The sequence below is a fragment of the Cololabis saira genome, chromosome 18 (assembly GCF_033807715.1).
Source record: "Cololabis saira isolate AMF1-May2022 chromosome 18, fColSai1.1, whole genome shotgun sequence".
Lineage (NCBI taxonomy): Eukaryota > Metazoa > Chordata > Actinopteri > Beloniformes > Belonidae > Cololabis > Cololabis saira.
The window spans coordinates 41,830,739-41,857,401 of record NC_084604.1 but is presented as its reverse complement, the minus strand read 5'-3'; the positions used below and the strand labels follow the sequence as shown (position 1 = coordinate 41,857,401).

Genomic DNA, 26,663 nt, shown 5'->3' with positions numbered 1-26,663 from the left:
CCTGTAAATATTAACCTGTAAATATTAACCTGTAAATATTAACCTGTAAATATTAACCTGTAAATATTAACGTGTAAATATTAACGTGTAAATATTAACCTGTAAATATTAACCTGTAAATATTAACCTGTAAATATTAACCTGTAAATATTAACGTGGAAATATTAACGTGGAAATATTAACGTGGAAATATTAACGTGTGAATATTAACCTGTAAATATTAACGTGTAAATATTAACCTGTAAATATTAACCTGTAAATATTAACCTGTAAATATTAACGTGTAAATATTAACGTGGAAATATTAACCTGTAAATATTAACCTGTAAATATTAACGTGGAAATATTAACGTGTAAATATTAACGTGTAAATATTAACATGTAAATATTAACCTGTAAATATTAACCTGTAAATATTAACCTGTAAATATTAACCTGTAAATATTAACCTGTAAATATTAACGTGGAAATATTAAGGAGTCGGTCGAGGGACGAACTTTTCCTGACCATGTTTCATCAAGTAGGCGAGAAAAATCAGCTAAGAATCGGAACGAGCTGATTGGAGAATATTATAATTTACTGTCGGGACCGAACGAGATCGATTCCTGATGGAACGTACGAACTCACTTCCTGTTGGAATCGAACGAGATGGATTCCCGTTGGAACAGAACAAACTTGTTCCCATTGAATGTACGAGTTTGATTCCCGATGAAACGTACGAACTCAATTCCCATCGATCGTACGAACCCACTTCACATTGGACCCGAATGAGCTCCATTCCTGCTCGGTTTCCATTGGAACGTACAAACTCGCCTACGAGTTTGATTCCCATCGAACGTACGAACTCACTTCCCATCGAGGTACGAACTTGCTTCACGTTGGAACCGAACAAACTTGATTCCCGATGAAACGTACAAACTCACTTCCTGTTGGACCCGAATGAGCTCAATTCCTGTTGGAACAGAACAAACTTGTTCCCATTCAATGTACGAACTCGGTTTCCATTGGAACGTAAGAACTCACTTCCTGTTGGAATCGAACGAGATTGGTTCCCATCGAATGTACGAGTTTGATTCCCAATGAAACGTACAAACTCACTTCCTGTTGGAACCAAACGAACTCACTTCCCATCGATCGTACGAACTTGTTTCACGTTGGATTTGAACAAACTTGATTCCCGATGAAACGTACAAACTCACTTCCTGTTGGACCTGAACGAGCTCGATTCCTGTTGGAACCAAACAAACTTGTTCCCATTGAATGTACAAGCTCGGTTTCCATTGGAACGTACAAACTCACTTCCTGTTGGAACCAAACAAGCTCTGTTCCCGATGAAACTGAACGAGCTTGATTCCCATTGGAACGTACGAACTCGCTCGTTTCCTGGTGGAAACAAACGAACTCGCCTCCCGTTGGAATCGAACGAGTTTGGTTCCTTGGGGCGGCAGTAGCTCAGGTGGTAGAGCGGGTCGTCCAATGATCGGAAGGTCGGCGGTTCGAATCCCGCTCTGTCCCAGTTTGCTGTCGTAGTGTCCTTGGGCAAGACACCTTACCCACCTTGCCTCGTGTGAATGTGTGTGAATGTGTATGAATGTTGGTGGTGGTCGGAGGGGCCGTTAGGCGCGATATGGCAGCCACGCTTCCGTCAGTCTGCCCCAGGGCAGCTGTGGCTACAATGTAGCTTACCACCACCAGAGAGAATGTTTATGAATGAATAATGATTTCTATAAAGCGCTCTGGGTGCCTAGAAGGGCAGAAGGGCGCTATATAAATCCAAGTCATTATTATTATTATTATTATTCCTAATGGAACGTAAGCTCCGTTTCCATTGGAACGTACTGAACAAACTCGGTTCCTCTCGGACGCAAACAAGCTCATTTTGTGTTGGACCCAAACGAGCTCCATTCCCATCGAACGTACGAACTCGCTCGCTGTTGGACCCAAACACTTGGTTCCAGCTGGAAACATAAGCCCGTCATGGATCTGGTTCTGAGGGAGGAACTCAGCCACGTGGGGAAAAAACGACAGAGGAAGGAACGACCTCCCGGGGGAACCAGAGGAACCGGAGGAACTAGAGGAGGAACCGGGGGACTCGTTAGTTTCTAGTTTTACTAGCAACGTTAGTCAGCCAGAGTCCTACAGACTTCCTGGTTCTCCACCAATCAGCAGCCAGAGTCCTACAGACGTCCTGGTTCTCCACCAATCAGCAGACGGCAGCGAGTTTACGTCAAACTCAGGGTTAAATCGTCTCGCCGGGATAATTATCTCGTATTTATCGTGATCTAGTTTGTTGGAGTAAATGCAGGCGCGTTTAAGAAATATTTCAAGAGTTTTTTGGTGCTAACAGACACTTTCATGTAAAGGCATCGCTAACTTCAGTTAACTTTAACTAACATTACACGTTTACAGCTAACTTTAGCCAAACTCTCGCTAACTGTGACTGAGGAAGGTTACGCATGTTTCTAGGTTCCGATCGCAGAAGTTAGCTCCGTTAGCTACATTAGCTCCGTTAGCTCCATTAGCTCCGTTAGCTCCGTTAGCTCTGTTAGCTCCGTTAGCTCCGGACTGCACGGTTTTCAGCATCGGCGGCTTGTTGTGGTTGGGAATGTGGAAGTAGCATAAACTCCTGCGTCACCAGACTTAAACTTCCTCTGCTCCCGCCAAAGTAAAGTACAGTGTTTTCATCTCATAGTGCATCTAGAAAACCTCAAACCGCCTGCCGCGCGTCGCTAACCTCACCATCACATCTTAGAATCGTTCACACTTGGGGATTCGAGTCCCGGCCGTCGCTCCGGAGCTCAAAGTGGTTTTACCGTATCGGCCCGAATATAAGACGGTGAAATAAGACGGAATAAGTGGGAGTCGTCTGCGAATGCTGAACTTAACTCCCCAGGACAAAGCCATCACAAAGAAGAAAAATAAAAATAGCGGTAGCACGAAGAAAAAAAAATTGCAGTAAGAAAGAAAAGAGAAACATTTAAAAAGAATACAAAATATTTAAAAATAAGAGAAGAGACAACAGAAAATGGAGAAACGTAGTGACAATCTGGAGAAAAGTGGGTGGAAGTTATGATGCAAACTTCAAGATGATGGTTTTAATTAGGCTAAATAAAATGCTTTTTCTCTCCAATATATATAATCATTTGTTTCAGATTTACTGTCATTATTTTCTGTATAAAACTAGAATTTTGTGTTCAAAAAGTATTTTTTCAAACATGAAAACTTGAAAAAGAGGGTCGTCTTATAATCAGGTCGTCTTATATTCGGGCCGATACGGCGGCTCTGGAACCATTTATAGTTTTTTGCTAAAGTTAAAAAGTAAAAGGACAAAGAAAGACATATTTTGCATGTTGTACCTTTTAAAGTATTACATAGAAGTAGGTTTAATGTCTGTGGAGTCTCTGGATCGAGGAGGCCGGGGTTGGTCCCGGACGAGCCCCCGGCGGTCCCGGACGAGCCCCCGCGGGGTCACCGCGGCGACCCTGGTGACCCCGCGGTGACCCCAGTGACCCCGCGGTGACCCCGCTGCGGCTCACACGTCCAGGTCGTCCGGCCGCGCGCGGCTGCTCATGCGGCTGCTAGCGCGGCTGCACGGCCGCGCGTCCATCAGCGCCAGCGGCTGCAGTTCGTGGCCGGTGGACGACGACAGCTTCTTGTGGTCGTGGTGGCCGTCGTGGTCGGGAAAGTCAAAGGCCTGCGCGTGGGAGTTGGAGATGGTGCTGCCGCCGCCGCCGCCGTTCTGGCCCAGCCGGTTCTGCTCGGCCGAGTAGTTGGCCCAGTTCTGCTCCGTGGCCTGCTTGTTATAGTTCCGGCAGGAGCCGGTGCCGGTGCCGGTGCCGCCGCGCTCGCCCGTGGCTAGCTTGTAGCCGGGCGGCGACAGCGGCGAGAGCGGCGCGGTGGGCGACGAGCAGCCGTTGTAGTAGGCGTACTTGGCGACGGACAGGTCCTTGGGCGTGGGGCTGAGCGTGCCGCCGGCGCCGGGGTAGCTAACCGGCTGCTGCTTGCCCTTCACGCGGTCCTTGATGCGCTTGAAGAAGACGTAGAACAGCTCGATGACGTTGAGCAGCAGCGACACCAGCGACACCACCAGCATGAAGATGATGAAGACGGTTTTCTCGGTGGGCCGCGACAGGAAGCAGTCCACGCGGTGCGGGCAGGGCGCGCGCTCGCAGGTGTAGACGGCCGCCAGGCTGAAGCCGTACATGTACCACTGGATCACCAGGAAGCCCACCTCGAACAGGGACTTGAAGAAGATGCTGACGATGTAGGTGCGCAGCAGACCGCCCTTCATCTTCACCTGGGGAGACGGGGAGGAGACGGACCAATCAGAGAACTGGTTTCTACAGAGAACTCTATACCAGAACATATTTATTTTTTCTTTTATAGATATATTTATTACAACGGAGTATTAGGGCCAAACTAAGACAAAAAAAAAATTGGAAATTACGAGAACAAAGTATTAATATTACGAGAATAAAGTCGTAATATTTCGAGAATAAAGTTGTAAAATCACGAGAATAAAGTCATAATAATATGAGAATAAAGTCGTAATATTACGAGAATAAAGTCATAATAATATGAGAATAAAGTCGTAATATTACGAAAATAAAGTCGTAATATTTTGAGAATAAAGTCATAATAATACGAGAATAAAGTCGTAATATTATGAGAATATAATTTATGAGAACTCTTCTCCCTGTGTAAAAATGAGGAATATTGAGCATCTTATAAAGTTATATTTATATATTTATAATATATTTAATATTACGACTTTATTCTCGTAATATTACGATTTTATTCTCGTAATATTACGACTTTATTTTCAAAATAATACGACTTTATTCTCGTAATTTTACGACTTTATTCTCGTAATTTTACGACTTTATTCTCGTAATTTCCATTTTTTTTGTCTTAGTTTGGCCCTAATACTCCGTCGTAATTTATTGAGAAAAAAAAAAGATTTACAATAACAATAGAAATCGAAATATTTTCCCCTTTTTAACTTTTCATAACATTAATTAAACAAAAATAAATAAATAATAATAATAATAATAATAATAAAAAAAATAAATATAAATAATAAATCCAACAACACCCCTCTCCCCTCCCCTCCCTCATACGGTCAATAATTACATCATTCAAAATCATTTAGCTTCTTTTCACATATGCATATCAATACTGGAGCAAATGAATAATAAAGTAAATAATCAAGTCCTGAAAAACACATTCTTTAATGCAGTAGATGATTCAGATCATTAGCTCGTCCAATAAAGGAAAAAAAATCCCAAAAAGTCAAAGTCTCTAGGTTTTTTTAGGTTGAATAGAATTATAGGAAGTGTAAACCTTTTCACAATAAAGGTGGAAAATGGTCCAGAATTCTAAGATCAGGTCATTTCAGACAGGTATTGTTTATGAAGTTGTTTTATTTGATTTCATTTCTCTGTATATGTCTAAGAATGATGGTGATTTAGTTTTATCCTCTGTTGTTTGTGACTGAGGGTGTTGTGTAGGCCTGTGTTGAAAAAATCGATTCTCCGATTTTAAATCGATTCTCATATTAATTCCTAAAAATCGATTCATATGTCTAAAGATCAATTTAAAAAATAAAAAAAAAACTTTTTTTTTTTTTGTTTTTTTCATCATTACATTACAACTTTTGTTACTTTTTTATTTTATAAGCAAAAAATGAATATTTTGTTGGACACGAGAATAACTGGTTCCATGTTCTTGCGTTTAAATATGTTTAAAGGTATGAAAACATTCATGTGTTAGGTTATAATTGCATAAATTGTCTATATTTCATTACTTTATTTACTGTCTTGGGGTTACATTTGCAAAAATGTTAAAAACAAAATTCTCATGAATGGGGAAAAAATAAAACTGATTTAACCGTCTCTGTTTCCTCCTGGATCTGTTTGGTAATTCTGACCCACGATGTTTCTGTTTCAGTTCTATCAGCATTCTGGGAGCTGATTGGTCCTTACAGCATCATTAGCTGCAATACTTGCTGTTGAATCTCAATATAACACTAGTATTAATATGTTGCAGAACTACAATCATATCATTCATGCAACAGCTGAAAAAACAGTTTTATTAACACTAACCCAAATCAATATCGGATCAAATCGGATCGTGATAATCAATTCTGAATCTTAAGAATCGGAATTGAATCGATTCTTGACATTTGAATTGATCCCCAGCCCTAGTGTTGTGTCTATTATTGTTGTGTATGTCATGTATAATGTATGTCTGTTAGGTATTAAGTGTAAATTTGTGTTTTTGTATTAAGTGTTAAGTGTAAATGTGTGTGTGTTGGACCCCAGGAAGATAAGGGGATCCTAAAAACCCACCTTTCCGGTCTCCTCGATGCCGTACTTCATCCTCTTCAGCTCGATCTTCTTCAGCGGGATGTCCACGTCGCCGCCGTCGTTCTGCACCAGCTTCAGCTCCTCCTCCTTGCGGTTGAGCTTCTGCTCCTTGCGGTGCAGGTAGAAGACGTGGGCCAGGTAGAGCAGCGTGGGCGTGGACACGAAGATGATCTGCAGCACCCAGAAGCGCACGTGGGAGATGGGGAAGGACTTGTCGTAGCACACGTTCTCGCAGCCGGGCTGCTGCGTGTTGCACTTGAAGGCCGACTGCTCGTCGCCCCAGGCCGACTCCACGGCCGTGCCCAGCACCAGGATCCGGAAGATGAACAGAACCGACAGCCACACCTTCCCGCCGGCCGTGGAGTAGGCCTGGACCTTGTCCAGCAGGCGGCCCAGCGCGCTCCAGTCACCCATGATGGGAGAGGGTTAGCTGCAAAACAAGGAGTAGAAGAAGAGTTAAAACCAGCTCAGATACCCTAACCCTAACGCTAACGCTAACCCTAACCCTAACCCTAACCCAGCTGAGCGCGCTCCAGTCACCCATGGTGGAGTAGGGTTAGCTGCAAAACAAGAGAAGAAGAGTTAAAACCAGCACAGATACCCTAACCCTAACGCTAACGCTAACCCTAACCCTAACCCTAACCCAGCTGAGCGCGCTCCAGTCACCCATGGTGGAGTAGGGTTAGCTGCAAAACAAGGAGTAGAAGAAGAGTTAAAACCAGCACAGACACATGTACCCTAACCCTAACCCTAACCCTAGCTCCAGTCACCCATGATGGGTTAGGGTTAGCTGCAAAACAAGGAGTAGAAGAAGAGTTAAAACCAGCTCAGATACCCTAACCCTAACCCTAACCCTAACCCTAACTCCAGTCACCCATGATGGAGTAGGGTTAGCTGAGGAGATGACGGAAAAAAGGTTGAACCAGTGGAAACCAGCACAGATACCTGTCCTGTACCCTAAACCCTAACCCCTAACCCTTTAACCCTAACACTACTAACCTTAACCCTAACCCTAACCCATCCTGGGAGAGCGTTAGCTGCAAGAAACAAGGAGTAGAAGAGTTGAAACACAGATACATGTCCTGAACTAACCCTAACCCTAACTCCAGTCACCCATGCTGGAAGAGAGGAGGTTTTGGTTTTCAAAATGTGTTTTTTTTGTTGGATCAGAAATTCAAAAGCAGCTCTTCATCCTCCCCCACAGAGCACAACACCCTCCCAACAGTCCACATGTTGTTGAAGGCCATCATGTTGTCCATCATCTTGTAATAGGAGTGTTCAACCTTCAATCGGGCTTTCAGTAGCCCCTTCAGAACCAGCACTGGCTCCAAGCAGCCGGCACCTTGAAGCTGGTTCTTACGTGTCAGCCAAATAGCTAATTTAGCAACACCAGAGATGAAGTTCAGCATTACATGAACACATTTCCTGTTAGCTGAATATTTAGGGCCAAAAACAAACAAGGCAAACGAAAAAACCTCCCCAAAACCCTGAAACCACCCTCTCAAAAGGTCAAACAAGGCAGACAACCGTGCACACTCCACAAATAAATGTGCTAAGGTCTCCGAAAGACCACAGAAAGGACAGCCCTCCCCCAGCTCCGGATCAAGGTGCGCTCTTTACAGGAGCAGGAGGTGAACCAGTGGAACCAACACAGATACATGTCCTGTACCCTAAACCTAACCCCTAACCCCTAAACCCTAACCCTAACACTACTAACCCTAACCCTAACCCATGCTGGGAGAGCGTTAGCTGCAAAGACAGCAGAAGAAGAGTTGAAACCAGCACAGATAAATGCAGTCAGTACACCCTCTCTCCTGTCCTAGTGTATTTATTAGCATCCCCATTAGCCATCACTCCGTTGTGGGAGTACTGGTTTACCAACAGAATATATATTCTTTATAAACAACATAAGACTGCATGTCGGTCTGTCTGTCAACATTAGCCATGATAGTCTGTCCTGCATTTCTAACACGCTGTCTCTTATTGAGACTGAAGTACGACGAGCTGAACAAGCTGAAATGATCAGAACCTGATCTAGAGGCTGGAGGACGATAACGCTCTTCACATTGACACATTATCTAATGATGAAACACAAAGACTAGTATGGTAAAGATTACACCTCAACATGAGTGGCCGTTAAAGACGGCACGTTAGCAAACTGTTCATGCTGAAGGTAGAAGGAAACACTGCTAACCCTAAACCCTGACCTTAACCTTAATAACCCTAACCCTAACACTGGAAACCCTACAAAACCTAACCATAACCTTAACATTGCTAACATCTAACCCTCACCCAACCCTAACCTCTATTACCTAACCCTTCTAACCCTAACCCTATTAACTAGTGATGCACCGATTGTTCGGTAACTGAAATTGTTCGGCCGAAAATGGCAAAAAAACACTTTGGGTGTTCGGTGGAATAAGTGGGAAAAAAAACGAACAATTAATAAGGCGTTGTAAAATAAGGACATAGACTGGCCGCTCCGTAACGGTTGCACCACAAACATAAATCGTTGGCCAACCAAAAAGTAACCACATAAGAATTTTACCAACATTCACCAGCAGGTGGAACCAAAACAACATCATGCTGGAAATTAAAACATGTTCAGTTTTTTATGTTCAATAAATATTTTCTACCTTGTAATTTTGTAAAAGATTTTTTTCTTTGAAAAGCCTAAATCTAATTTATTTGATTTATGCAATGGTGAAAAAATTGGCAAAATAAATGAAAAACTGCTGAAGAACCATGTTCGGTATTCGGCCAAGTGTTTATTATTATTTTCGGTTTTGGCCACAAATTTTCATTTCGGTGCATCACTACCATTAACCTTAACCTTAATAATCATTAGCCTAACCTTTACCTTACTAACCCTAACCGTAATCCTAACCCTAACTCTAACCCTAACTCTAACTAACCCTAACACTACCTAACCCATGACCCTAACATCTAACCCTCACCCAACTCTAACCTTTATTACCCAACCCTACTAACTCTAACCCTCCTAACCCTAACCTTAACCCTATTTACCTTAACTTTAACCCTACCAACCTTAACCCCTAACCCCCAACAACACTACAAAACCTAACTAACCCTAACCTCTATTACCTAACCCTACTAACCCTAACCGTAAAAACGGCATGTTAGCAAACTGTTCATGCTGGAGGTAGAAGGAAACACTACTAACCCTAAACCCTGACCTTAACCTCTAACCCTAACCCTAACACTGGAAACACTACAAAACCTAACCATAACCTTAACATTGTTAACCTTTAACCCTCACCCAACCCTAACCTCTATTACCTAATCCTCCTAACCCTAACCCTCCTAACTCTAACCCTCCTAACCCTAACCCTCCTAACCCTAACCCTGTAAACACTACTAACCCTAACCCCTAACCTTAACCTTAATAATCATTAGCCAAACCTAGGACTGTTCGATTAATCGATTTTAAATCTAAATCGGATTTATTAATCACAATCAATGTTAAAAAAAGGGAAATCTGAAAATGGATGTTCCTTTTCTGCAGCTGCATTACAGACAGAGCTCGTCTAGTATCTTTGTTTGGTCAAGAAAATTGTAAATGTTGTCACTTTACTAAACTCAAGGAGGATTTACAGGATCTTTCAATTGCACTTCATTCTCAATATGGAAATTTGTTTGCTATTTTTCTTCAAAAATAAAGATAAAATATTTGAAACAATTTATTCCATTGTCTTTTGTAGTTTTACCAAAAAAATCAAAATCGAAAATCTGGTTTTCAGGGAAAAAAATCTGGATTTCATTTTTGTCCAAAATCGCCCAGCCCTAGCCAAACCTTTACCTTACTAACCCTAACCGTAACCCTACTGACCTTAACCCTAACACTGGAAACCCTACAAAACCTAACCATAACCTTAACATTGTTAACCTCTAACCCTCACCCAACCCTAACCTCTATTACCTAACCATAACCCTACTAACCCTCCTAACCCTAACCTTCCTAACCCTAACCTTCCTAACCCTAACCCTCCTAACCCTAACCCTCCTAACTCTAACCCTCCTAACCCTAACCCTCCTAACCCTAACCCTCCTAACTCTAACCCTCCTAACTCTAACCCTCCTAGCCCTAACCCTCCTAACCCTAACCCTCCTAACCCTAACCCTCTAACCGTAACCCTAACATTGCTAACCCTAACCCTCCTAGCCCTAACCCTCCTAACCCTAACCCTCCTAACTCTAACCCTCCTAACTCTAACCCTCCTAGCCCTAACCCTCCTAACCCTAACCCTCCTAACCCTAACCCTCTAACCGTAACCCTAACATTGCTAACCCTAACCCTCCTAACCCTAACCCTCCTAACTCTAACCCTCCTAACTCTAACCCTCCTAGCCCTAACCCTCCTAACCCTAACCCTCCTAACTCTAACCCTCTAACCGTAACCCTAACATTGCTAACCCTAACCCTCCTAGCCCTAACCCTCCTAACCCTAACCCTCCTAACCCTAACCCTCTAACCCTAACCCTCCTAACCCTAACCCTCCTAACCCTAACCCTCTAACCCTAACCCTCCTAACCCTAACCCTCCTAACCCTAACCCTCTAACCCTAACCCTCCTAACCCTAACCCTCCTAACTCTAACCCTCTAACCCTAACCCTGTAAACACTACTAACCCTAACCCTCTAACCCTAACCCTCCTAACTCTAACCCTCTAACCCTAACCCTGTAAACACTACTAACCCTAACCCTCCTAACCCTAACCCTCCTAACTCTAACCCTCTAACCCTAACCCTGTAAACACTACTAACCCTAACCCTCCTAACCCTAACCCTCCTAACTCTAACCCTAACCCTCCTAACCCTAACCCTACTAACTCTAACCCTGTAAACACTACTAACCCTCCTAACTCTAACCCTAACCCTCCTAACCCTAACCCTCCTAACCCTAACCCTACTAACTCTAACCCTGTAAACACTACTAACCCTCCTAACTCTAACCCTAACCCTCTAACCCTAACCCTCCTAACCCTAACCCTCCTAACCCTAACCCTCCTAACCCTAACCCTCCTAACCCTAACCCTCCTAACCCTAACCCTCTAACCCTAACCCTCCTAACCCTAACCCTCCTAACCCTAACCCTCTAACCCTAACCCTCCTAACTCTAACCCTCTAACCCTAACCCTGTAAACACTACTAACCCTAACCCTCCTAACCCTAACCCTCCTAACTCTAACCCTCTAACCCTAACCCTGTAAACACTACTAACCCTAACCCTCCTAACCCTAACCCTCTAACCCTAACCCTGTAAACACTACTAACCCTAACCGTAACCCTAACATTGTTAACCCTAACCCTCCTTGTGTTCATTCCTTCAGTCAACACGACCGCGGTTCTGGTTTCAACCCTAAAACTTTAAATTATCTTTTAAATGGTCAAATGAAAACAGCCCTAAGGTGCAGAAGAACGTGAAGGTTCTGGCCGAGTCTCTACATTAATGTCCGTCACTAGTTCCTTTTACGTGAGACGTGTGCTTGTTTGAAGTTGATTTGATCCTATAATCTTACAGACGGTAATGATGCGTTCAGTCATGTGACATTTTACTCTGAGGGATAATTAAAGAGTCTGATAAAGCAGGTTAATAGACTCATTAGTGACAGTGAGTTAGTCAGATGTCATTAGTGGACAGATCCTTCTGTGTAAACTCGTTAACCTACAATAATCCATGTGTGACTTCAGGACCTCCACATTCCTCCCACAATTCACTCATTCATATTCCAGTATTTTTACTACTTTAACTTTCAGGGCCTCATTCATGAAACAGATTTGTGCAGAAACTCAGGGCCTGATTTACTAAAGGTTTGCGTGCGTAAAAACGTGTGCAAACTTGACATCACCCGCAAACCAAAGTGCAAGCTGATCTACTAACGGCGTGTAAAGACGACTGCGTCTCTCAAATGAGCAAAATAGCACACGCTGTTCAGTTAGTACTTTTGCCCTGATGAATAATCAATATGGGGCGTACCCGCCAGAAATCCTAAATACTGGGAGGGGAAAATGCAAATAGGTTAATTTACCACACGCAATGAGATTTACCAAGCCTGTAAGTAATTGCGCGTATTGTGATTGCGTCTGTATTTAATACGTTGGAAAGGAAGGTGCTAATCTGCTGCTGCTGTTATTGTGACAAGGAGGCGACATCCAAAATCAAAGAATACGCAGAGAGAGAGTCTTTATTCTGCTGCATGCTATTTTAAAAATGGTTGCACAAGTTTTATTAAAGGCCACTTTTTCTTTAGTTCTTTGCCTTATATCTTGCTTTTAACCTCATCTGCCGTTCTTTTTGTCTTACCAACTGCATTTATTCTAACGCAGGTTTTCTCCGATATTGCGTTTCTTTTGGTAATGTTTAAATTTCTTTGCTGTAGTTCATGAATGTGTTTATTTTTGTCAAAAAGAGCAAATACTGACAGCGATACCAACGTTTCTGTGCAAGGCAAAACAATTGAGGTGGTACAAGAGTTTAAATACTTGGGAATCACTCTTGACTCACAACTTCTCTTTAAACGACAGATAAAAAACACTGTGAATAGAATTAAGTTTAACTTGTCCAACTTTAGGTTTATTAGAAACAATCTAACTCTTGAGTCAGCAAAATTGTATTTTGATGCTATGATCATGTCACATATGTCCTATTGCATAACAAGTTGGGCATCGGCCTGTAAGACGAGACTAAAACCGATTGAAACGGTTTATAAACAAGCTCTGAAAGTATTGGATAAAAAACCAAAAACGTACCATCACTGTCAGATATTACAAAAACATGAGCGCTTAAGCTGGGACAACACTGTTAAACACACAGACGCTATCCTGATTTACAAAATCCTCCATGGCAAAGCACCTCCTCCATTACAAGATTTTGTGAAAAAAAATTCAAACAGATCAACAAGAGCTGGTTCTAGAGGTGACTGTGTAGTTCCGTTCAGAAAGAGTGCCTTTAGCCAAGCCACTTTTTCTGTTCGTGCTTCCCACACCTGGAATTCAATACCAAACACAATACGTGAACTCCCGAATCTGTCCTCTTTTACCAAACATCTTAAAGCTTGGCTATTGGAAGAACAACACTGTTGCCACAACCGTGCCTAAAACATGTATACTTTTCATTGATGTTGCTTTTCTTTTCCTTTTCTGTCCTATCGTGTTTTTAAGGACACTTGTAATTGCTCCTCCTGCTAACTGTTCTACTTGTCGTTACTGTTGTTTTATTGATTTTAGTATTTTATGTTGTTGACACTAACCTGCCTAAGGGACTAAAGATGAAAATTAGCCGTTGGCTATAATCTTGCATATTTACATGTATATGTTCATTAATATGTATTGTCCCTGTTATAAATAAAATAAACTCAAACTCATTTGCCTCTTCCACTAATATCTCTAACTCCAACTCGTCAAATTTCATTTTGCGCTTGCATCTATATCCTGCTTTCCATCCAGACTCTCCATGGCGCAAACCTTAAGACGCGCAACACCTCATTTAAATACTGAGGTTTGCACCTGTTATCAATTGCGCACGCAATCTTAGTTGATCACCTGCAAAACACACAACAACACGTGCAAACTTTTTCAGTGCACACGCAATTTAGTACTCTTTATTTAGGATCTCAGTAAATCAGGCCCTTAGAGCGAAGTTTCTGCTTCATGAAAATGTTTGTGGTTCTGAACCTTTGGGAACTTCAACTCAGATCTTTATGGAGCAAGTACAGCGGTCGGCAACCCAAAATGTTTTAGATCCATTTTGGACCGAAAACACAAAAAACAAATATGTCTGGAGCCGCAAAAATGAAAAGTCTTGTATCAGAATTAGAATGAAGAAACACATGCTGCATGTTTCTATATTAGTTATAACTGGGGGGAGATTTATTTATTCATTATGCACTTTGAGAAAAAAGTCGAAATTCTCGAGAAAAAAGTCAAAATGTCGAGAAAAAAGAAGAAATGTCGAGAAAAAAGTTGAAATTTCGAGAAAAAAGTTGAAATTTCGAGAGAAAAGTCGAAATGTCAAGATTAATGCTGAAGTACAATCTTGAGAAAAAAGTCGAAACTTTGAGAAAAAAGTCAAGATTTCGGGAGAAAACTCACAATGTTGAGGAAATAGTCAACATTTCGAGAAAAAAGTTGAAATGTCGAGAAAAAAGTCAAAATTTCGAGAAAAAAGTCGAAATGTCAAGATTAAAATAGGAAAGGAAAAAGGAAGAAAAGAGAAAAAACGAAAAAAAAAATAAGAAAAAATAAAAAAAGGGAAAAAGAAGAAAAAAAGAGGTAAAAAATAAAAAAAGGAGAAAATGTTTTTTAAAAAGAACTCCCCAACTCGCCTCGACCCACAAATGTCTCTCTTTAAACACGATATGATCTGCAAACCAATCAGAATCTTCCTTGTTTCAGCCAATCACAACAGAGCCCCCCCAGGGGGAGGAGTCACTCACGAGCCAATCACAACAGAGCCCCCCCAGGGGGAGGAGTCACTCACGAGCCAATCACAACAGAGCCCCCCAGGGGGAGGAGTCACTCACCAGCCAATCACAACAGAGCCCCCCAGGGGGAGGAGTCACTCACGAGCCAATCAGAACAGAGCCCCCCAGGGGGAGGAGTCACTCACGAGCCAATCACAACAGAGCCCCCCCAGGGGGAGGAGTCACTCACGAGCCAATCACAACAGAGCCCCCCAGGGGGAGGAGTCACTCACGAGCCAATCACAACAGAGCCCCCCAGGGGGAGGAGTCACTCACGAGCCAATCACAACAGAGCCCCCCAGGGGGAGGAGTCACTCACGAGCCAATCAGAGGGAGCCGTTAAAACCACTACATGCACGTGAACATCAGTCGGTTCATGGAGGACAGAGAAGAAACATCTAACTTAATCTGGTTAGAGAAATAACTTCATCTAATTATAAGTTATTGCTATTATTAGTCTGGAATTTCTGGGCTAAACTCTGAAATCCTGGAGTTAAAAGACAAACCAGACAAACCACGCGTGTTTTACAGGAACTTTACTCTGAAAATCCAGGTTTCCCTTCATACAAAACTGATTCTTTATGCAGAGACGCATCAGACCTTAAAGTTCTAACTTTAAGGGTCGATTTCAGGGGTCGGCAACCCAAAATGTTTTAGATCCATATTGGACCAAAAACACAAAAAACTAATATGTCTGGAGCCGCAAAACATGAAAAGTCTTGTATGAGAATTAGAATGAAGAAACACATGCTGCATGTTTCTGTATTAGTTACAACTGGGGAGATTTATTTTTCATTATGCACTTCCAGAAAAAAGTCGAAATGACGAGATTAAAAAGGAAAGGAAACTTTTTTCTTTTTTCATCTTTTTTCATCTTTTTTTCTTATTTTTTTCCCTTTTTTCTTTTTTTCATTCCTTTTTTTCCTTTTTTCGTCTCTTTTTTCATATTTTTTCATCTTTTTTTCCTCTGTCTTTTTTTCATCTCTTTTTTTCCTCTTTTTTTCCCTTTTTTCCAGGAAGTTCTTCTAAACACGGAGAAACCAAGACCAGGAGGAGACTAATCACTTCATAAATGTAATGAAGGATATGAACATTTCTGCATTTGTAGACGGTAGAAAGTACCGGGATAGAAGATTTACAAGAAGGAGAGAGAAAAGTTGAAGCAGCATTTGTTTTGAATTTGGATCCAGGAAGAAGAAGCAGAAATGACGGGAATTGTGTCATCACGTTCTCCGTGCGTCGCTGGTTTGATCCAAATAAATGATTAGTTACCATGTAAACAGAATATTCCCAATGTTTCAGGAACCGGAATATTAGCAATAACCTGAATTTTGACTGATGGAAACGTAGTCTGTGTCTCTAAGGTCCTCAAAGGTCTAAGGTCTGTAAAGTCTTCAGACCTCTATGGTCCTGTATGGACCTGTAAGGGCCTTATGGTCCTTACAGGTCCGTAAGGTCCTTAAGGTCCTTACAGACCTTACGGACCTTACGGACCTTACGGACCTTAAGGTCTCCAGCGTGGGTTGTTGGTTGTGTTTGTTTGTGCAGCTTTAAGTGATTAACGAGCTGCAGACACTAATGAGACGTTTAATGATGTCAGAGAGCAGTAATCCACTTATTGAGGCCAGAATGAAGGAATGAAGGAATGAAGAATGAAGAATGCTGCTCTGAAACCCCGGAGGAGGATCGGATACTCAACCTGACGACACCAATAAGGGCCCGGGAACCCAGAGAGGTCCCCGGGACCCGTGGGGGGGGGCTGGTCCTCTACGGCCCCCCAGAGACCCTCTGACCCCGAGCCTCGGAGCCAGATCCAGGACCAGGGACCTCCAGGGACCCAGATGAACCTGTCCTGGGGGGTCAGGGAGGACTCTGGCCCTCGTTGACCCTCGTGGACGTCTAACCCTCTGAGGGCCCCTGGTCATGTGACACCCCCCCCTGGTCATGTGACGCCCCCCCTGGTCATGTGACCCTCTGCCCGGTTCAGGGTTGTGTGTTAAAGGTTAGAAATGTTAACGACCCTCGTTTGTGGAAGGAATCAGCTTCTCCTCTAAACTCAGCTCTGGAACCTGAACAGTCTCTGGGGAGAAGCTTCCTCTCAGGAAAACAGAGAGGAAATAATGATCAAATTAAAGCTGCAGCAGCGATGAACGGATGAACGGGCCTTTGCGCGGGCTATTTTCAGCAATAAAGGTCAAGGACTGAAACCCGAGTCCGATGACTCCACCATGACTCTTTATATCAAACTATTCAAAAGTTATGGCAGAAAGTAGGAACTATCAAATATGAACCAATCAGATGCTTTTTGGCGTCTAGCGCTGCCACGGTAACACTTTTGAAAGAGAAAAGTAATGCGTGGTGTCGCAGGATGGAGACGCACATTTTGATGTATAACACACCTGGGTGCACGTTACGGTTCGGGCTGAATTAACTGCCGAAGGAATGGCATAAATTGCCCCAAAATTACACGATTAATTCAAAATGTTCAAAATGGCCGACTTCCTGTTGGGTTTCGGCCATGGCTCCAAAAGACTTTTCTTTAAGTTGCGACATGATACAGGTGTGTACCGATTTTCGTGAATGTACGTCAAACCGTATCGTGGGGCTTGAGGCGCAAAGTTTTCAAGAGAATAATAACAACAACTAGAAAATTTCTGGAAATTTTGATATGGGCATGCCCTACCGCCCATTCGTCCCCTCTCGCTGCTTTGGTTTGGGGCTGTAGTGGTTGTGTTCGGGGTGGTTCTATGTCCGTTTGAGGTGTTTACAGTTGTATTGCATTCATTCCTGTGCTCCCAATAGTTATTAATGGGGCGCGTCTAGCATCGCCACGGCAACGCTTTTGACTGAGAATAGTAATGCCCATTGAGGAACGATGGAGACGCATCCAACGATGTATGCCATGCATGGGTACACGTTCCGGTTCAGGCTACGTTAATGGATAGGTTTTTTTTCACCATGGTAAAAAACTCCATCCGAATGAATGGGGCCACTTGGCCTGGATTTTACATTAAACTTTCCTTAAATCACAGCTTCATGAAATTTCAGTATGTTGAAGTCCACAGCGTGCCGAGTTAGGGATCATTTGTAAGATGTCTCTACGATAACCTGTTGCCTAGCAACAAGCGCCCAAAGTCAAACGGAAATTAAAAAAAAAAAATGAAAGGTAAATATCGCAAAAACTTTAAAAGTTGGCATAATAAGGTTGTACGTACCGTTAGTGCCAATCTGGCTGAGTGTTTGAAAGTTTGAACGATGTCTCTACAATAAAGTTTGGCCGAGCAATAAGCGTCCGAATTTTCTCCTTTTTTTTTGCTTTTTGGCATCTAGCGTTGCCACGGTAACCCCTATTACTGAGAAAAGTAATGCCCAGCAAGCCACGATGGAGACGCATCCAACGGTGTATGGCATGCATGGGTGCACGTTGCGGTTCGGGCCGCATTAACGGACAAAAAAAACTGCGGAATAACCTTTTCTGTATACCATTATATCGCCTTCATTTTTCAGGTTTTTCCTAATTTTTCCGGCCGTGTTTTATTTTTTGGGGATTTTTTTTCCCACATCAGAGCGGGGTCATGCTGTACACCCGTTGGTGCGACGGGGGACTTTTGCGACTTTAGCTTGTTAGCAAAACGCTAGCAACATTGCCTTTTGGGCCATTCTGGACGATTGCAATATGGTCATGCCACTACTTGGCATGACAATAACTAGAAAATTCCTACAGATACAATAGGGCCTACGCACTGAAGGTGCTCGGGCCCTAATTACTATTTCCATGTAAACTCCAAGGAAAATAGTTTAATTCTGAATAATTAATTCTGAATTAAAAAAACATCATGTAACCGCGGCCACTGTCTCCATCACCACGGAGAAAACTTCATCCCAAAAGATTGAAAAAGATGTTGACTTAAACGGCTTAAACGATAGAAAACATCTCCTCCTTTTACTGACGGAAACTTCCAGAAACGACTGCTCCGTCCGTGGAACAAAAGCTTCTCCCCGCGACCTCCGACCCCTGAACGTTTCTGTTTCCTGCAGCCACTTCCTGTCTGGACAGCTGGAGACGCTGCAGCTGCTGCAGGAAGTCCTGACCCGGGAACCAGGTCCTGGGGGACCCGGGTCTCCCACCAGACCAGGTCCTGGGGGACCCGGGTCTCCCACCAGACCAGGTCCTGGGGGAGACCCGGGTCAGGACTGACCAGAACTGGCCGTCCTCCTGCTTCCTCCAGTTGTGAAAAATCCACGCGAAGTTATGGAAATAAGACCTGGAAACAGCCATTGTAGCGTAGAATTGTCAACTTGGTTTGATTCACCGAACGAATCGCCACAGATCAGTTCTCAGTTCTCTTTTAGTGCAGGGGTCTCAACCCAAAATGTTTTAGATCCATACTGGACCAAAAACACAAAAAACAAATATGTCTGGAGCCGCAAAAAATGAAAAGTCTTGTATCAGAATTAGAATGAAGAAACACATGCTGCATGTTTCTATATTAGTTAGAACTGGGGGGAGATTCTTTTTTTCATTATGCACTTTGAGAAAAAAGTCGAAATTTTGAGAAAAAAGTCGAAATTTTGAGAAAAAAGTCGAAATGTCGAGAAAAAAGTTGAAATGTCGAGATTAAAAAGGAAAGGAAAAAGGAAGAAAAAAAAGAGGAAAAAGGAGAAAAAGAAGAAAAAAAAGAAAGAGAAAAAAGAAAAAAACAAGAAAAAAAGGAAAAAGAGAAAAAAAAAATTTTGAGAAAAAAGTTGAAATGTCAAGAAAAATGTCGAAATTTTGAGAAAAAAGTCAAGTCCAAATGTCGAAATTAATGTTGAAGTACAATCTCGAGAAAAAAGTTGAAATGTCGAGAAAAAAGTCAAAATCTCGAGAAAAAAGTCGAAATGTCGAGATTAAAAAGGATTAAAATAGGGGAAAAAGGAGAAAGAGAAGAAAAAAAGAGAAAAAGAAGAAAAAAAGGAAAAAAATGGTCAAACATTTTTGAAAAAGCTCCAGGAGCAGATCTGGAACAAACTTCATGACGACCTGAAGATGCTGTTCTCTCTCCATTTTTAAAAGAAATCTAAAAGTAAATTATTTATAAAATACCTTGCTACATGACAGAGATATTGGGATGACTGGATGAATGATTGTATTTGATTGTTTGATTGTCTGTGTTGTAATGTTTACTGTTCTCATGTTTCCAACGGTAACACATTGCATTGTAAATTTCATTTTTCCTCCCAAAAGCTTTAAATATCTGACTTTGGGGACCCATTCATCCATTCATACATACATTCATCCATTCATCTATTCATGCATTCATGCATGCCAAAGGACCATTATAGATGTCTGAATGGTCACAATTGTATACGTTTATTTTAAATGGCTATGTATGAATAAACTGGAAACTTGAACTTGGACTTGAACTTGATTACTTTGTAATCCTGTATTTGACCCGGTCTTTGTACGTTTCCTCTTGACCGGCTACCACAGCACCAGCTTAGCTGACAGTTCTGTTTGTCTTTGGCAGTGCCTGCAAGTCTCATTCTCCGTACAGCAACCTTTTCGCTCACCCTTGGTATTCCTTCATATAGGCAGAGCCGCCGCAAGGGGTGTGCGAACCGTGCGACCGCACGGGGCCTCGCGTCCCAAGGGGCCTCGCGCTATGGGCCGTTTTTGGAAAAAAAAAAAATAGATATATATTTTTTTTTTTTTTTTTTTTTTTTCGTTTTTTCCCTTATAAATATCAACAGCATCGTTCCATTACAGACCTAAATGTGTACTAGTCTGTGCATATCAATAAATATATGTGTCTGTTGTTCAATACAACTGATCAGACCAAGCGCAGACACGAGCTGCTCTGATCCAGACGGTGGAGTTGGAACAAACTGTCACACAATGTCGAGAGAACGAGACAGAATCAGGAAATTTCCATCAGGGGATGAAAAAAGAAAAAAACTAAAGAAAATGGAAGAGTTTAATGCCTCTCTGAAAGGCTCGTTTGATAAATTTGTTACAAAAATCACCAATCAACCGGGTCTCCAGCAGCCGCGGGGCCCCGCGTCGAGGCAAGAGATGATGATGAGGCAGGGGAAGTATCCAGTATTTTGCTAATTGGAGAGTTAAAATTGCGCATATAGACACCCGATCCGACCCGAAAAATTCGAAAATTCGAAAATTTTGCCCCCCCTAGCCATTTCGCACAGGGCCTCGCAAATCTCCCAGACGGCTCTGCGGTATTCGGTATTACGGTATAATACAAATATTACTAATGATGAATGAGAAGAAACACCATTTTCACTAGTTTAATATTAGCCCTGATTTCCTGCTGAAATGCACAGCGAAAAGTGACGCATGCGCGGCAGCGACTCACATCATAATGACAGTTTGTCCAGGTGGTGTTGCCGTATGTTGCTTTCCAAGATGGCCGACGATGTTGGACGCGACTGCGCATGTGCGACTCACATCGGGTAGCGACAAGGACCAATCAGCTCCAGAATGGAAGGACCAAGCATTTTATGCAAATTTAATCCCAATAAAGTATATAAAGTAATGAAATATAGTAAATTAATGCAATTATAACTGAAAACTTGAATGTTTTCATTCCTTTAAACAGATTTAAAGACAAAAACACGGCACCAGTTATTCTGGTGTCCAACAAAACTTTCTCTTTTTGGGCAAAAACAAAAAAATACCAAAAGTTATTTGTATGAAATAAATAACTAAGAGATAAATAACTCAAATAAGATTTTCAACATCCATTTAAAGTGCAAAAAAAGAGAGAAATAGCAACAGCTCAACAGCTCAAGGGTGAATTAAATGAAGTGACAACTGGGATTAAAGTTCACCGGGAGAAAAATTAATAATGAAAAAAATCAATCTTTAGAAATACGAACGGATTTTTAGGAATTAATATGAGAATCGATTTAGAATCGGAAGATTTAGAATCAGAATCCAGACAAATATCAGCTCCAGAAGTGGAACATTAACACGTTTCTGCTGATTTATCTTGATATTTCCTCACGTTTCTGCTGATTTATCTCCATTTATTCACATTTCTGCTGATTTATCTTCATTTCTTTACTCAGGTAATATTGAAGTTTATTGCACAAGCGTTTCCTTCTTATTACGACAGCAGATTTACGCAGATAAACCAGATTAATTCAGATAAACCTGCTGATTCCAGATCAGCTGTTTCAGGACAAACGTAGTTCAGAAACAGCAGGTTCTGGAGGAATTTAGGGAATAAAAACCCGGAATAAAAACATGTTTAAAGAGAATCAGAACAACCAGAACCAGTGGAAATAAAACCCAGTCAGACCTGAAAATACAAGCTGAGAGGATTAAGATCTACTGGTTATTAAAGAATCTTAAATAACCTTAAAGAAACCTAGAGAGACCTGGAATAAAAACCCGTCTAAAGAGAATCAGAACAACCAGAACCAGAGGAAATAAAACCCAGTCAGACGTGAAAAATACAAGAGGATTTAAGAGAAACTGGTTATTAAAGAACTTTAAAGACCTGGAATAAAAACACGTCTAAAGAGAATCAGACCCAGAAACAGATCTGGAACATTTCTCTTCTCATTATAAATATATATATATATATATATATATATATAAAAATATATATATAAATATATATATAAATATATAAATATATATATAAATATATATATATAAATATATAAATATATATATAAATATATATATAAATATATAAATATATATATAAATATATATATAAATATATAAATATATATATAAATATATATATATATATATATATATATATATATATAAATATATAAATATATATATAAATATATATATATATATATATATATATATATATATATATAAATATATAAATATATATATAAATATATATATAAATATATAAATATATATATAAATATATATATAAATATATAAATATATATATAAATATATATATAAATATATAAATATATATATAAATATATATATATATATATATATATATATATATATATATATAAATATATAAATATATATATAAATATATATATATATATATATATATATATATATATATATATATATAAATATATATATATATAAATATATATATATATATATATATATATATATATATATATATATATAAATATATAAATATATATATAAATATATATATATATATATATATATATATATATATATATATATATATATATATATATATATATATATATTTATATATTTGTTGTTATTGAACGAATCACCACAACACGTTCCTTGTGTGTTTAACAAACTTTGCATTAAACGTATTTCTGTTTCTCAAAACCAGCAAGACGTGAAAAATACAAGAGGATTTAAGAGAAACTGGTTATTAAAGATTAAAAACCTTAAAGACCTGGAATAAAACCCGTCTAAAGAGAATCAGAACAACCAGAACCAGAGGATTTAAGATCTACGGGTTATTAAAGAACTTAAAGAAGTTAAAGAACTTAAAGAACTTAAAGAACTTAAAGAACTTAAAGAACTTAAAGACCCAGAATAAAAACAGATCAGAACTTTTAAACCACTGATTTCTCTGATTTCACGTCTAATTCTGACTCTAAGAGAACATAAATAAATAAATTCTTCAGAAGATTCTAAAAGGCTCGGCCAGAGAGACAGAACTTTTACAGAAATCTAATAATGAACTAAACTTTTGACCCAAATCATCTTCACTGGGTTAATTCTGGTCCTGGTTCTGGTTCTGGTTCTGGTTCTGGTTCTGGTCCTGGTTCTGGTCCTGGTTCTGGTTCTGGTTCTGGTTCTGGTTCTGGTCCTGGTTCTGGTTCTGGTTCTGGTTCTGGTTCTGGTTCTGGTTCTGGTCCTGGTCCTGGTTCTGGTTCTGGTCCTGGTCCTGGTCCTGGTGGAGGTCTGGGGACTCTGGACCAGAACCAGGACCAGACCGGGTTCTTCTGACCCACAAACCAGAACCAGCTGCATGAGCTGTTCTGCAGAAGTTCTGCAGAAACCAGGAGGTTCTGATGGATCCAGATGGTTCCAAAGGTTCTGATGGTACCAGTTCTGCTGGTTCTGGTTCTGCTGGACCACCAGACGGGTCCAGCAGAACCAGAACCAGCAGAACCAGAACCAGCAGAACCAGAACCAGCAGAACCAGAACCAGCAGAACCAGACGGGCCAGCCTGCAGATCGCGCCACTTTTCCACTTGATTGAACTTGAAGAAACAAAAGCAGAACAAAGACCCGGGTCAGAGTCTCAGAACCGGGTCCGGGCCAGAACCGGGCCAGAACCGGGTCTGGGTTTCTAAGACTGGTCCCAGAACCGGGCCAGAACCGGGTCAGAACCGGGACAGAATGAAGAGACATCGGTTCCTTGAAAGGCGCAAAATAAGTGCAAGAATTATTACTATTATTATTATTATTATTAGAACCGGGTCAGAACCGGGTCTGTGGGTTTGGACCAGAACTTTTGGACCAGAACTTTTGGACCAGAACTTTTGGACCAGAACTTTTGGACCAGAACTTTTGGACCAGAATTTTCCTCCAGAGGGAAAAAGAAAAGTTTCATCCAGAGACGGAAAAAAGTTAAAACCAAAAAAGTTTCATCCAACTTTTCTCCGCTGGACCAGAAACCTCTCTCTGGGTCGGAACCGGTCCCGGACCGGGTCCCGGGTCCAGGTTCGGACCGGGTCCCGGGTCCAGAGACAGAACCGGGTCCAGGTTCGGACCGGGTCCAGAGACAGAAGAAAAGTTAAAAAACAAAAAAAAAGTTTCATCCAACTTTTTTCTGCAGCAGCTTCTTTAAATAAACTTCTCTCTGTAACAGAACCGGGTCCAGAACCGGGTCCAGAACCGGGTCCAGGAACCGGGTCCAGGTTCGGACTTGGTCCAGAGACAGAAGAAAAGTTAAAAAACTAAAGAAAAAGTTTCATCCAACTTTTTTCTGCAGGATTTTCTTCAAATGAACTTCCAGGACGGACCGGGTCCAGAACCGGGTCCAGGACCGGGTCCAGGACCGGGTCCAGGACCGGGACCGGGTCCGGGACCGGGTCCGGGACCGGGTCCGGGACCGGGTCCATGGTCCGGACCGGGTCCTGCAGACTCCAGAACTCTGTCATCTCCTGGTAAAGTCCAGAGGTCCGGAGGTTTTCAGAGCGGGTTCTGGTCCTGGTTCTGGTCCTGGTTCTGGTTCTGGTTCTGGTTCTGAACTTACCAGCACAGTTCCGTGGGAGCGGGTCCGGGAGAGACCAGATCCAGGTCCGGGTTCGGGTTCGGGTCCAGGTCCAGTCCGGGTCCAGCAGCAGAACTAAATACCCAGAACTGGGATGTCAAAGTCCTTTTAACTGAAGTTCAGGTCACGTGACCGACGCGTCACCGCGAGGGGAGCGGAGGAGGAGGAGGAGGAGGAGGAAGAGGAGGAGGAGGAGGAGGAGGAGGAGGAGGAGGAGGAGGAGGAGGAGGAAGAGGAGGAGGAGGAGGAGGAGGAGGAGGCGCGTTCACGAGAGGAGGAGGATGAAGGTTAAGATGATGATGATGAAGATGATGAAGATGAAGGTTAAGATGATGATGAAGATGATAAAGATGAAGGTTAAGATGATGAAGATGATAAAGATGAAAGTTAAGATGATGAAGATGAAGATGATAAAGATGAAGGTTAAGATGATGAAGATGAAGATGATAAAGATGAAGGTTAAGATGATGATGAAGATGATAAAGATGAAGGTTAAGATGATGAAGATGAAGATGATGATAAAGACCCTCATTGCAAAACATAATATTACGAGAATAAAGTCGTAATATTTTGAGAATAAAATCATAATATTATGAGAATAAAGTCGTAATATTTTGAGAATAAAATCATAATATTACGAGAATAAAGTCGTAATATTTTGAGAATAAAAACATAATATTACGAGAATAAAGTCGTAATATTTTGAGAATAAAATCATAATATTATGAGAATAAAGTCGTAATATTTTGAGAATAAAATCATAATATTACGAGAATAAAGTCGTAATATTTTGAGAATAAAATCATAATATTATGAGAATAAAGTCGTAATATTTTGAGAATAAAATCATAATATTACGAGAATAAAGTCGTAATATTTTGAGAATAAAATCATAATATTACGAGAATAAAGTCGTAATATTTTGAGAATAAAGTCCTAATATTACGAGAATAATGTCGTAATATTATGAGAATAAAGTCGTATTATTTTGAGAATAAAATCATAATATTACGAGAATAAAGTCATAATATTTTGAGAATAAAGTGGTAATATTACGAGAGGAGGAAGATGAAGGTAAAGATGATGAAGATGAAGATGATGATAAAGACCCTCATTGCAAAACATAAATGACCAACTCTAATAATTATGTCTGGCATTATCATGATATATTGTTTCATATTATTATATTAAGTTATGAAATCTCACGGGATGTTAAACTATAGTGTTATTTTGTTATATATAATAGTATGATGATATAAATTACGAGAATAAAGTCATAATAATATGAGAATAAAGTAGTAATATTTTGAGAATAAAGTCGTAATATTACGAGAATAAAGTCGTAATATTATGAGAATAAAGTCGTAATATTTTGAGAATAAAGTGGTAATATTACGAGAATAAAGTCGTAATATTTTGAAAATAAAGTCATAATATTACGTGAATAAAGTCGTAATATTTTGAAAATAAAGTCATAATATTATGAGAATAAAGTCATAATAATATGAGAATAAAGTCGTATTATTTTGAGAATAAAGTGGTAATATTACGAGAATAAAGTCGTAATAATACAAGAATAAAGTCGTAATATTTTGAGAATAA

The 26,663-nt window shown here is 40.7% G+C and overlaps 1 protein-coding gene across 2 annotated transcripts; it reads right to left on the bottom strand.

Moving 5' to 3' along the window:
• Nucleotides 1-342: 342 nt before the first annotated feature.
• gja1b (gap junction protein alpha 1b) lies at nt 343-25,133 on the bottom strand. 2 transcript variants are annotated; one of them, XM_061707479.1, is made up of 4 exons: nt 25,044-25,131; nt 6,914-6,928; nt 6,351-6,783; nt 343-4,297 (listed from the first exon to the last, which is right to left on the bottom strand). In XM_061707479.1, the coding sequence occupies exons 3-4, from the start codon at nt 6,780-6,782 to the stop codon at nt 3,533-3,535; spliced, it is 1,197 nt and encodes a 398-aa protein (XP_061563463.1). In that variant the 5' UTR covers nt 6,783; nt 6,914-6,928; nt 25,044-25,131; the 3' UTR covers nt 343-3,532. The 2 variants fall into 2 exon arrangements, with proteins under 2 accessions (XP_061563463.1, XP_061563464.1); XM_061707480.1 differs by lacking the exon at nt 6,914-6,928 and having other exon boundaries at nt 6,351-6,798; nt 25,044-25,133.
• Between the last annotated feature and the right edge of the window lie 1,530 nt (nt 25,134-26,663).

Excerpts from the sequence above, each read along its gene's own strand:
- gja1b (XM_061707480.1), bottom strand. The coding sequence starts at position 6,782 with ATGGGTGACTGGAGCGCGCTGGGCCGCCTGCTGGACAAGGTCCAGGCC. Across the intron at positions 4,298-6,350 it reads GCATCGAGGAGACCGGAAAG|GTGAAGATGAAGGGCGGTCT; the intron begins GTGGGTTTTTAG and ends CCGTCTCCCCAG.